The following is a 13,436-nucleotide window of genomic DNA, read 5'->3' on the forward strand; positions in this document are numbered from 1 at the left end:
CAAAATCACCAACGGAAATTTCCGTTGGTGAGCGTTGAAGATCCGTTAGTGATCTTTTTCACTAACGGATCTGTGACGGATTAAATCCGTCAGGAAAATCCTCGTTGGTAAATAATTTACTAACGGAAATTTGTACCCGTTAGTGACAGTGACGGATCACCAACGGAATTTTCCGTTGGTGACAGTGACGGATCACCAACGGAATTTTCCATTGGTGACAGTGACGGATCACCAACGGAATTTTCCGTTGGTGACAGTGACGGATGTTTGGTTACTAATCCGTTAGTGAATAAAAATGACAGAATTGCACACCTCTACCCCTATACATATACATCTGTACCCTGTACATTCATATACATCCACATCCACATTTATATACATCCACATCCATCTGTATCCTGTACACTCATATACATGCATCTGTACCTGTACCCTGTACATTCATATACATCCATTTGTATATTCATATAATAATAATACTATAAACGGACAAAACTAAATTACTCATTAAAATATATTAAAAACGTAAAGAATTTGTACTACAATTATATTTTGAAATAAAAATTATCAACTGGTCATAACAAAATGTACATACTAAACTAAACTAGCTAGCTCATCATCTGTATCATCATCACTATCTGTATGATGATCACCAATGACAGGAGCATCATCACGATGCTGCTGTGGAGACGGAGCTGGAGGTGCCGTAGGACCAGATGTCTGAGTGGATGTCCCAATACCCTGTTGTGCTATCATCCTATGCATAATCGTCTGCAACTTGTCCAGCCTTGTGGTAATTTGACTATTCTCTGTCTCTAGCCGATCAATTTTATTCTGCATCCTGTTCATTGTTTCAATTGTAGGAGGATCCACTGGGGGTGCAGACGTGTATGATGCAGAACAATGAGATGGCTCATGAAAATATGCTGAGGCCTGGGACCCTAACCCATAAACTCGACTCTTTTTCTGTCCGCCAACCGCTTCGTAGTACAGTTGGGCCTCATTTATGGGCGTCGGCTCATTGCTTCCCTCCTGTTGATGTGTAGCAGCCTCCTTCAGTTGTACGTATTTATCCTGCATTATAAATTTAAAGTAACATATAAGTAAAACAATTTAAGTCAATCAAAATTGTTAATAACTACATTTAAGATGAACTTACATAAATAGCTTTTGATCTCGCATCAACAAACTCCTCCGTTCCCTTTCTCTTATGTGTGGTCTCAAAAAGCTCATGAGGATGTGGTTCTCTGCCTAGTCTTTCCCTCTGTTACCAATTATAAGAATTGTAGCATTTGTTATCGAACCAAAATATTTATAAGAAGATAATTATAAAATAAAAGTTTTAACAAATACCATCCTCCGCTGGTGGGTGTACTGTGAAACAGAACCGCATGCGTGCCTGGAAATGCCAGATCCTGAACCTCCAGCCTCACTGCGCCTATTGGCAGAAAACTTCTCACACTTCTCTTTGTATTCAGAAGTGTTCCAAGTTTCCTGCCACTTCCTCAAAACAGAATCAGGGGTTGCAAGATTCTTCGCCTTCCCTTTCCGGATTTCCCACATTAAGCCCCTGTATCGCTCAGCTGCCTTTTTCTGCCAGGCAATTTTTACCAAGCTGTCAATTGCTTGGTCCCATAGGAAGTATTTCTGCAAAAAGATTACATTTTATGAGTAGATAGTAATTAAACAGTTCATAAATAGATGACAAACTGCTAAAATAATTATGCTTCACCTTGAATTCCTGCCAATAAAACTCCTTGGTTTCATTGGGCACAGTCTTCCAACAGTGGCCTTCCTCGACCAATCTTTCTTTCACTATCAGAGTTATCCTGCGGCTGCACATCTCCGACGGATGCAAACTACATGAACAAGATAATTTTGAGTAAGTAAATGGTAACATTTAAAATAATGTAAATTAATAAACAATTAATTATTACTTGTTGTTAATGAGTGAAATAGTCTGTCGGAATGACTGTGTTCCGCCTACAGCAGTGGTCGATGCAGCTGATGCTGGAGCAGATGCAAGAGTAGATGATGGAGTAGATGCTGATGCAGATCCTGTCCCTCTAGCGGATGCAGTACCAGAAGGGGATGCAAAATGAGGTGAATGTATATGTGATACCGCTGGTCGTGGAGCTGCAGTAGGGTGGTGAGGATGTAAACTGTGACGGTGAGGTGGTGGAAGGGGACGGGGAAGCTGTGCATCGGCAGATGGTGGAACTGGTGTATATGATCGATCTCTATGAGATGGCTGTACACTGGATGCAAGTGGTACCCATATCTGAAGTTTCGTATCCCCAAGTCCCGTCGGTGGCCGTGGTATATGCGCCTCATGCTCTTGTCCGTCATCTGTATTTGCGTCCTCTTGACTTGCACTTGCAGGAAGTTGAACCGGTCCTCTGGGCTTGCTAACCCTTCCACGTCCCCTCATCTGTGAATAAACAAAAAATGTCATTGTCAAAAATAATATAAAGTTCATAAACATTATATTAAATATATACAAATGTATTAAGGTACTCACTGAGTAATAAATGAAATATACAACTCCAAACTTCTTTAGTATATAGATGAATTTAGTCTGATTCATATGAATTGTACTCATTATCACCGTCTGCATTTGCATCAGAATCAGGGTCACTAAGAAATTCGTCTTCCTCTATCGAAACGTCATCATGAATCTCAGTCATTCTTCCGCTAGGATCATTCAGGCAGTGTTGTTGATTAATATCATCGATATTTACTTCAGCATAATCTTCATATGTCTTTGAAGACGTTTGAGATACTTCAACAATGGGTCTACCTTTAACTTTCATCACAGCCCACCAATCATTTTTGTCACGACGCTTGCTCGGGTATGAAGCATAAACGACTTGTGTTGCCTGAGAGGCCAATACAAATGGCTCGTACTTACTGTATCTACGCTTATTGTTAATATCAATAATTCTATACTGTCTATGTACCTTGGTGCCCGTACTTGGTGTTGGATCAAACCAGTCAAATTTGAAAAGTACAGTCCGCTTAATTGGTAGCCCTGGATACTCCAATCGTAACACCTCGACCAACTGTCCATAGTAGTCACTCTCTTCAGAACTGTAATTACTCCCTTTTATACATACACCAAAATTCATTGAGTTACTACTTGAACTTCCATTGATTGTGTTGAATTTACATCCATTAACACAATACCCATTAAAAGTGGTGACACTTCTGAGTGGTCCCTTTGCCACATCTTGTATAAGCTGATTTTGTACATTGTTTGGCAATTCATGGGCATACTTGTAAAACCATTTGACAAAGTCTCTCTCTAGTTTTTCATCAACAGCTGCATCTGTGATATTTGGTTGTGTCGACTTTACTCGCTCCACATAAATGCTATACATACAAAGAAACAAGTAATGTTTAACAATAATGTACAATATAAGAGGTATTACACTATCAGTATAACTACCAATACTTACTCAATATATGTTTTAACCTCTGGACAATTTAATAGAATATATGTTTGAGCAGCTTGGATTTCATCTTCAGTCATATATCTGGATTTTCCTTTTCCGATAGTTCTACCTGTGCATTTGAATATGCTTAATTTACCCGGTATGTCATCATCAGAGACAAATTCATGCAAGTTGCGTGGAACCTTTCGATGTCTGGTCATTACATGTGCTTCAAAGTAATGAGCAGAAAATGCACTTGCTTCTTCTACCAAGTAAGCATTGCATATTGAACCTTCAACCCTTGCTTTATTTTTAACATTGTTCTTTAACTTTCTCAAGTACCTAGTGTGTGGAAACAAAAATTATATGTATACTAAGTAATTCATCATGCTAAGGAGTGCGAGTAAATAATTAGTACGTGTACCTCTCAAATGGGTACATCCACCGATATTGTACTGGTCCTGCAATTAATGCCTCATATGCAAGGTGTACTAGTAAATGTTCCATTGAATCAAATAGACTTGGAGGAAAAACTCGTTCAAGCTTACAAAGGATCACAGGAATTTGTTCATTTAACCGTTGCATGTCCCCATTAGTAAGTGTAGTTGAGGTGAGTTCTCTAAAGAAATTGCTAAGCTCTGTTATTGGTTGCCAAACATTATTTGGTAAGAACTCTCTGAGAGCTATAGAAAGAATTTGTTGCATGAAAACATGACAGTCGTGGCTTTTCATACCAAAAAGTCTAAGCTTCCGACTATCAACACATCTCCCTAGATTGGAAACATATCCGTCAGGGAATTTGAGTGTTTTAAGCCAATCACACAGTATCATCTTCGATTGGTTATCCAAACAATAACATGCTTTTGGATATTTCCGGCTAATTGGATCTTTCTTCAATTCTGGTCTCCTGCAAATTTCATTTAAATCTTCCCTTGATTTTATATTGTCTTTTGTCTTCCCCTCCACATTCATAACTGTATTGAAAATATTTTCAAATACATTCTTTTCAATGTGCATTACATCAAGATTGTGGCGAATCATATTTGAAGACCAATATGGAAAATCCCATAATATGCTCCGCTTACGCCAACCAGTTCTCTTTGAAAGCCGACAATTTATTTCATGACTATCAATGGCTATAACCCGCCTCAACCCAATTTGCTCAATTTCTTTTAGCAAGTATTCCCCAGTTCTAATTGGCGGCGGTGACTTCAATACACATTTGTTTTTAATAAAAGATGTCTTGTTTTGACGGAAAGGGTGGTCGTCAGGCAAGAACTTCCGATGACTGTCAAACCATGTTTGTTTACCCCCCCTTCGTAATGTAAATGCATCTGTGTTTTCCATACAGTAGGGACATGCAGTGCGTCCTGCTGTGCTCCACCCTGAGAGCATTGAATAAGCAGGGAAGTCACTTATATTCCAAATTAATGCAGCACGCATAGTAAAATTGTTCTACTGGAAAGCATCGTAAGTATTCACACCAATTGCCCAAAGTTCTTTCAATTTTTGCACTAATGGCTGCATGTACACATCAAGCTTCTCTTTCGAATTCTTGGGACCAGGTATTATTATTGTCAGGAACATGTACTCATCTTTCATACACATACCTGGTGGCAAATTGTATGGAGTTAGTATTACTGGCCATGAAGAATACTGTAATACCCGGCTAGACTCCGGTATCGGAATCCCTACCGTCCGGTGGGACCTCGGATGTCGGAAACCTCTAGAAGGGTAAAACTATGATTTTATGAAATGTTTTCATGTATTTCATGTTTTTAAGTAAGAAATTAAATGAGTTTTTGCATGAAAAGTCTTTGGAGGAAAACCCAGGTTCGGCCGCCGAAAGTCAAGTTCGGCCGCCGAACATGCATGCTTTCGGAGGGACTTTAGGCGCCCGAAAGTTCTGAGTAAGGGAAATGCAGGTTCGGCCGCCGAACTCCAAGTTCGGCCGCCGAACCTTGCATGCATGCGGAGGCACTTTCGGCCCCCGAACGTGGCCTGGCCAGCCACCTATAAAAGGGGCACTTAGCCGAAATGGGAGAGTTTTCTCCCATTTTCGACCTCAGCGAGCTTCCGACCTCCCTTTCCCAAATCTTGTGTTTTTCCTTCAATCCCCACCATTTTCTTTGAGTTTTAAGGTTCCACAAAAGTTTTTGAGTGTTTTTAAGCAAGTTTGGAGCTTGGAAATCTTGGAGCTAAATCCCTCCATTTTCCGAGCTAGGGTCGTTCTTCCTCTAGATCTTCAAGAGGTAAGCTTCGATCTATGCTTCTTTTATGTTTTATGAAAGTTTTATGCAAGTTGATGGGGTAGAATGCATGTTTAGGTTATATGTATGTTTATGGGTATAATGTATGTTGATGTTTGTGTGTTTGAAGTGTTGTAGATGGGGTATATTATAGTTTGAGACCCCTAGGTGTGATGTATGATGTGTATGCATGTGTAGAAATAAGTTTATGCATGTTTTGAGGTGTTTTGGAGGCTGTGGACACAGGGGAGCCAAGTTTCTGCCCTTCGGCAGAAACTCAGGTTCGGCCGCCGAAGTGACTTTCGGCCGCCGAACCCCCTTGTGGAGGCAGTTTCGGCTGCCGAAGCCTGCCCCCGAAACTCAAGTTTCGTCTCTGTCTGGGAGGTTCGGCCGCCGAAAGTGCCGCCGAACCTGCATGACTTTCGGCTGCAGAGGGACTTTCGGCCGCCGAACCTGCCGCCGAAAGTGCCCTGTTCAGCCATTTCTTGCATGTTTTCATGTGATGTTTTCAGGATGTTTTAGGGGGTCTTTGGGGAGTATTTTGGAGTCATGTTCATGTATGTTTGGTGCCTCATTTGAGTCCACCTGTGTAGGTTCGGACCCGAGGAACCGAGACCCCCGGTTGTGAGATAGTCGTTCAGAGTTCGTTGTAAAGCTTCAGTTACCAGGTGAGTGGAACAACCCCTTAAACTTTAAAGTAAAGGAATAAATGAATGAATCATAAAGCATTGCCCATGCATCATTATGCTATGCAATATTAGGTTGTATGCATTAGAATTCACGAATATGTTGCATTGCATACTTTGTTGTTGATGTGGATGAATATTGAATGATCCATTAGCCCTTGTATGTCATGATAGCCTATGTGAGTCCAGGTGTGCCTGCTACGGCTCTACGCCCCTGGCACTATGACTGATTATGAAAGTCCGGGTGTGCCTGCTACGGCTCTACGCCCCCGGCATGTATGAGTAAGAAAGATTGGGGCTATATGGTGACAAGTTCATCCTTGTTGTGAAATGTTTGTGTTATGGCGCATACATGAAAGCATGAATAAGAAAAAGTTAAATGATAATAATAATAATAAAAGGAATAATAATATACCTAAAAATGGGGGAATTAAAACAAATATTTTTAGTTTCTGCTCACTGGGCTCTAGTAGCTCACCCCACTCCCTTTATCCCCAGAGTTGCAGGTACAGGATAGATCAAGAAGTCGGCTAGAGTGAAGTCAAGCCTTGTATGTTGTAATAGATAATAGTGGACATGAATATGATGTAATGAGTAATGTATAGTTATGATATGTAATGATAATGATGATTGAGGATTAGTATGTGCTTGACCCTATGTTTATGGTTATCCCCTTGGTACATGATCTATAGAAATGTTTTTATGATGTATTTGATAGTCCAAGCTTATCGAATGATGAAATACCCCATTGGAGCATTTGATGAGGACTCCAGTGGTGGTTATGTTATTAGATTTGCACATGTTCAGGTTAAGCTTGGAAAAAGAAAGAAAAAGTTTACAGTTTTATGTATGTTGATCATGTATGGGATATTACAGGTTACAGGAGGTATGCTTGGCTTGCTACGGGTCCCGGCGGCCTTAAGCCGAACTGGATCCTAGCGCCGGTAACGGGTCGGATTTCCGGGTCGTTACAGAGTGGTATCAGAGCCCTAGGTTCATATGGTCGGACCTAGAGTGTCGGGCTCATAGATGTTTTAGAAGGTCAAGCACACTAGGAAAATCATGTCCACTAGGATAGGATGTAGAGTTCTGTCTATATGATGATATGATATGCCATGATGATATGCATGTGCATAAATGCTATGATATGATGCTATGTATGTGATGAGGGTTCATGTGTTTCCACATGAACCATATGATGCTAATGATTGTTTATGCTATGTGCTGTTTTTTCAGAAGATAGAATGAGAGGAACTCGTCGATCTGCACGATTGACTGGAGTGCCACCTCAGAACGAGGGCGCTGATGCCCGTCCTTCAGCTTTGCCTAGGGCAATGTCCAGTAGGTCCAACAGAGACAGAGTAGCTAGAGACCCTAGAAGGTCTTTGGATCTGGGTAGAAGCGGATCAGTAAGAGGAACAGTGCAGGGAGGAATGTCTGAGGATATGGAAGTGGATCAGAGGAGGGATGGCAATCTTGGTGTGAGCATGCCGGAAGAGGGCATGGGAGAATCAGAAGGAGGCACTCAGGCCTCGAGTTATGTCCAGCCACATCACTACCCACCCTATTCACACCATCCAGGGTATTCGATGGGAGGTACATCGGATAACCCCAGTTTTAGTCCTTATCCTCCACATATGCCATACCCACCTTACTACCCACCATACTCTCAGTACCCCATGTACCCACCTCCACCTCCCTATACCAGTACAGCAAACCCTACCCCAGGGGATGTTGCGCCTCCACCACCACCAGTACCTACTGTCCCGGAAACACAAGTACCCAAGCCTACCTCATCTAGAGGGAGCAAGGTCAAGATGACCGATTACTTGAAGTTGGGTGCTCCTCAGTACAGAGCAGGTGATGACCCATTTGAGTATCTGAGCAGGGTCAAGACTATTACAGATGAGATAGGGGCTGATGATAGTAGAGCCATACAGATGGCTGGGTTCACACTGGAGTGCAAGAAGGCACGTAGTTGGTTTAAGAACTATGTGAACTCGAGAGCGGACAGTATGTCCTGGGAGGAGTTCGCAAATGAGTTTGCAGGATGGGCTTTCCCTGAGAGCTCTAGGGAGCAGAAGATGATAGAATTCGAGCAGTTGAGGCAGACTGATCAGATGAGTGTGGAGGAGTACACAGACAGGTTCCTGGAGTTGCTGCCATATGCTGGGCTGAATTTGGACACAGATCAAAAGAAGTCAAGTAGATATATTATGAGGCTGCACTCCAGGTATTCCTCTTTGGTACAGTCAGCAGAGAGGGAGAGTTTCCATGCCATAGTGGATATGGCTAGGAGAATGGAGGCTAGTGCTATCGTTGAGGGGAAGGTAAAACAGTCAGTGGCACAGTCTTCTGGTTCCAAGACCCCAGGTGGGGAAAGGTTAGACTCTTCTTCTCTGAGTACAGCAGTTGCAGGCAATAAGAAGTGGGACAGAGGTCACAGAAAATCTAAGAAGAATAAGTTCTGGAACAAGATCAAGTCAGGTCTGGGTTTAGGCAGTGGCTCAAGCTCTGGCGCAGAGGTTACAGCATGTATGAGATGTGGGAGACCACACAAAGGAGTATGTCTGGCAGGGACAAACACATGTTTCAGATGCGGACAGGCGGGTCATTTGGCTCGAGACTGTCCTAGAGCAGCCTTTGCAGCACCGTCTCAGCAGACAGCCTCCGGCAGTGTGGTGCAGCCAGTAGCTCCAACCGCAACACAGGCCAGTGGCAGAGGCAGGGAGAGAGGGTCAGCCTCTTCATCAGCAGGATACAGAGGTGAAGGTCCATCAGCTCCGGCACGGATCTTCACTATGACTCAGCAGGAGGCCAGCACATCCAACACCGTGGTGGCAGGTAATCTCATCGTTGGTTGTTCTGATGTGTATGCCTTAATGGACCCGGGTGCATCTCATTCTTTTATTGCTCCGAGAGTCGTGGAGAGGGTAGGATTGATGGTCTCTGGGTTAGAGTGTCCCCTATGGGTCAGTGGACCCAAGTGTGACCCGTCAGTGGCAGAGGCAGTCTGCCAATGTAGTCCAGTTTTCATAGAGGGAAGATGCCTTTCCGCCGACCTCGTGGTTCTAGATTTGACAGATTTTGACGTCATTCTAGGGATGGATTGGTTATCGACCCATGGTGCTACCTTGGACTGTAGAGACAAGGTAGTCAGATTCAGAGATCAGGATGGGTCAGAGGTCGTCTTCAGAGGAGACAAGAGGGGTACACCTAGAGGTCTGATCTCAGCTCTTCAGGCTCGTAGGTTGCTCAGGAGGGGATGTCAGGGGTTTCTAGCTCATGTGAGAGAGTTAGATAGTCATGTCAGAGAGCCCGCCTCAGTGCCTGTGGTGAGTGAGTTCTTAGATGTTTTCCCAGACGAGCTGCCAGGGTTACCACCTGCTAGGGAGATAGAGTTCGAGATTGAGTTAATGCCTGGTACCAGACCGATCTCTATCCCTCCCTACAGGATGGCACCAGCTGAATTGAAAGAACTGAAAGAACAGTTGCAAGAGCTGGTAGATAAGGGTTTCATCCGACCGAGTACTTCACCTTGGGGTGCTCCGGTTTTGTTTGTGAGGAAGAAGGATGGATCCCTCAGACTTTGTATCGACTACAGACAGTTGAACAAGGTCACTACCAAGAACAAGTACCCGTTGTCGAGGATCGACGATCTATTCGACCAGCTAGCAGGAGCAAGTTGTTTCTCCAAAATAGATCTGAGATCAGGGTACCATCAGTTGAGGATAAGGAATGAAGATGTACCGAAGACAGCTTTCAGGACCAGGTATGGGCACTATGAGTTCCTTGTGATGCCGTTTGGGCTGACCAACGCCCCTGCAGCATTCATGGACCTCATGAACAGAGTATTCAGTCAGTATCTGGATCACTTCGTTATTGTCTTCATAGATGATATCTTAGTGTATTCCCGAAATGCAGAGGAGCATGCCCATCACCTGAGGACAGTTTTGCAGACCTTGAGAGAGCATGGCTTGTATGCCAAGTTCTCCAAGTGTGAGTTTTGGCTTAGGAGCATATCATTCTTGGGGCACATTGTGTCAGAACAGGGTATTGAAGTAGACCCCAAGAAGGTAGAGGCTGTAGCTAACTGGCCTAGACCCACCACAGTGACCGAGATCAAGAGTTTTCTGGGTTTAGCAGGTTACTACAGGAGGTTCGTTCAGGACTTCTCAAAGATTGCTGCTCCTATGACCAAATTGACAAAGAAGAATCAGAAGTTCATATGGACCGATCAGTGTGAGGAAAGCTTTGAGGAGCTTAAGAGGAGGTTGACTTCAGCACCGGTGTTAGCTCTGCCAAAAAGTGATGATGACTTCTCAGTATATTGTGATGCGTCCCGTGTGGGACTGGGTTGTGTGCTAATGCAAAATGAGAGGGTGATCGCTTATGCTTCTAGGCAGCTGAAGAAGCATGAGCTGAATTACCCCACACATGACCTAGAGATGGCAGCAGTGATCTTTGCACTCAAGATGTGGAGGCATTACCTTTATGGGGTAAAGTGTGAGATCTTCACAGATCATAAGAGCCTGCAGTACATCCTGAGTCAGAGAGAACTGAACATGAGGCAGAGGAGATGGGTAGAGCTGTTGAGTGACTATGATTGCAAGATTCAGTACCATCCGGGTAAGGCGAATGTTGTGGCAGACGCCCTAAGCTGGAAATCACTCGGCAGTCTATCCCACATTTCAGCAGAGAGGAGGCCGGTGGTGAAGGAGTTCCACAGACTTATGAGTGAGGGATTACAGTTGGAGTTGTCTGGCACAGGTGCCTTAGTGGCTCAGATGAGAGTGACACCCGTGTTTCTGGAGCAGGTAGCTCAGAAACAGCATGAGGACCCAGAGTTGGTCAGGATAGCCAGAACGGTTCAGTCAGGCCAGAGTAATGAGTTCAAGTTTGATGATAAGGGGATCCTCCGCTACGGGAACAGATTATGTGTGCCAGATGACATTGGTCTGAAGGGAGATATTATGGGGGAAGCCCATAATACCAGGTATAGTGTTCACCCTGGAGCCACCAAGATGTATCAGGATTTGAAGAGAGTGTATTGGTGGCCAGCTATGAAGAAGGACGTGGCACTATTCGTGTCAGCCTGCGATGTGTGTCAGAGGGTGAAACTGGAGCATCAGAAGCCGGCTGGAATGTTGAATCCACTACCGATTCCAGAGTGGAAATGGGAGAATATAGCTATGGACTTCGTAGTGGGGTTACCGGCGACGTCCAACAGATTGGACTCCATATGGGTGATTGTGGACAGACTCACCAAATCTGCTCACTTCATCCCTGTCAGGAGTGGTTACTCTGTGGACAAGTTGGCGCAGGTGTACGTAGATGAGATTGTCAGACTGCATGGGGTCCCGGTATCTATAGTGTCAGATAGAGGGCCCCAGTTCACCTCCAGGTTTTGGCGGAGTCTGCAGAACGCTATGGGTACCAGATTAGACTTCAGTACTGCCTTCCACCCACAGACAGACGGACAGTCAGAGAGGACCATCCAGACAATAGAGGATATGCTCAGAATGTGTGTGCTAGATTTTGGCGGTTCTTGGAGGCAGCATCTACCTTTGGTGGAGTTTGCCTACAATAACAGCTATCATGCTAGCATAGGGATGGCTCCATATGAAGCTTTGTATGGGAGGAAGTGCAGATCACCTATCTGCTGGGAGGAAGTAGGAGAGAGGACTCTTGCGGGTCCGGAGTTAGTAGAGCTTACCAGCAGGGTGGTACCCATAATCAGAGAGAGGATCAGGATTGCTGCTAGTCGGCAAAAGAGTTATGCAGATATCCGCAGAAGACAGCTAGAGTTTCAGGAGGGGGATTTGGTTTTGCTCAAGGTGTCTCCTATGAAAGGAGTGGTTCGGTTCGGGAAGAAGGGTAAGTTAGCTCCACGGTACATCGGCCCTTTCGAGGTGCTTCAGAGGGTCGGTAATGTGTCGTACAAGCTAGACTTGCCTGCTTCGATGGAGAGAATCCATCCGGTTTTTCATGTTTCTCTGTTAAGGAAATACGTGTCAGATCCGAGCAAGGTTCTTAGTGAGCCTGATGTGGAGATCCATGAGGATCTCACCTATGTAGAACAGCCAGTGCGGATCCTAGACACTCAGATCAGAAAGCTGAGGAACAAGGAAATCCCGATGGTGAAAGTCCTTTGGAACCACCACAATATTGAAGAATGCACCTGGGAGACACGGGAGTCTATGCTCCAGCAGTACCCCCATCTGTTTTGAGGTGAGTGTTAGTTGTTCTATGTGTTGCATGTATGATATGTTGTATGCTATGTTGTATGTTATGAATGATGCCATGCTTTGTATGTTAGTTGAGGAACATTCGGGGACGAATGTTCTTAAGGGGGGGAGAATGTAATACCCGGCTAGACTCCGGTATCGGAATCCCTACCGTCCGGTGGGACCTCGGATGTCGGAAACCTCTAGAAGGGTAAAACTATGATTTTATGAAATGTTTTCATGTATTTCATGTTTTTAAGTAAGAAATTAAATGAGTTTTTGCATGAAAAGTCTTTGGAGGAAAACCCAGGTTCGGCCGCCGAAAGTCAAGTTCGGCTGCCGAACATGCATGCTTTCGGAGGGACTTTAGGCGCCCGAAAGTTCTGAGTAAGGGAAATGCAGGTTCGGCCGCCGAACTCCAAGTTCGGCCGCCGAACCTTGCATGCATGCGGAGGCACTTTCGGCCCCCGAACGTGGCCTGGCCAGCCACCTATAAAAGGGGCACTTAGCCGAAATGGGAGAGTTTTCTCCCATTTTCGACCTCAGCGAGCTTCCGACCTCCCTTTCCCAAATCTTGTGTTTTTCCTTCAATCCCCACCATTTTCTTTGAGTTTTAAGGTTCCACAAAAGTTTTTGAGTGTTTTTAAGCAAGTTTGGAGCTTGGAAATCTTGGAGCTAAATCCCTCCATTTTCCGAGCTAGGGTCGTTCTTCCTCTAGATCTTCAAGAGGTAAGCTTCGATCTATGCTTCTTTTATGTTTTATGAAAGTTTTATGCAAGTTGATGGGGTAGAATGCATGTTTAGGTTATATGTATGTTTATGGGTATAATGTATGTTGAT

The 13,436-nt window shown here is 44.2% G+C and overlaps 2 protein-coding genes across 2 annotated transcripts in view; both read right to left on the minus strand.

Annotated features, from left to right (window-relative positions):
- Window positions 1-594: 594 nt before the first annotated feature.
- Window positions 595-3,782, minus strand: LOC122724998. The gene is made up of 8 exons (XM_043961394.1): window positions 3,459-3,782; window positions 2,742-3,372; window positions 2,522-2,656; window positions 1,938-2,431; window positions 1,733-1,859; window positions 1,354-1,647; window positions 1,160-1,264; window positions 595-1,074 (listed from the first exon to the last, which is right to left on the minus strand). Exons 1-8 carry the CDS (start codon window positions 3,653-3,655, stop codon window positions 595-597), a joined length of 2,463 nt encoding a protein of 820 aa, XP_043817329.1. The 5' UTR covers window positions 3,656-3,782.
- Window positions 3,783-3,845: 63 nt separating this feature from the next.
- LOC122724999 overlaps window positions 3,846-13,436 on the minus strand; it is a 30,161-nt gene continuing 20,570 nt past the window's right edge. The window contains exon 2 of the mRNA XM_043961395.1: window positions 3,846-4,819. Coding sequence (XP_043817330.1) covers window positions 3,846-4,819 — 974 coding nt within the window. The remainder of the gene's footprint in view (window positions 4,820-13,436) is intronic.

The sequence above is a fragment of the Manihot esculenta genome, chromosome 11 (assembly GCF_001659605.2).
Source record: "Manihot esculenta cultivar AM560-2 chromosome 11, M.esculenta_v8, whole genome shotgun sequence".
Lineage (NCBI taxonomy): Eukaryota > Viridiplantae > Streptophyta > Magnoliopsida > Malpighiales > Euphorbiaceae > Manihot > Manihot esculenta.

Coding starts and splice junctions, on each gene's coding strand:
- LOC122724998 (XM_043961394.1), bottom strand. CDS start 3,655: ATGACCAGACATCGAAAGGTTCCACGCAACTTGCATGAATTTGTCTCT. Junction 3,373..3,458: donor GAGGTTAAAACATATATTGA/GTAAGTATTGGT, acceptor TTGTATGTATAG/CATTTATGTGGAGCGAGTAA. Junction 2,432..2,521: donor TATATTTCATTTATTACTCA/GTGAGTACCTTA, acceptor GTTTATTCACAG/ATGAGGGGACGTGGAAGGGT.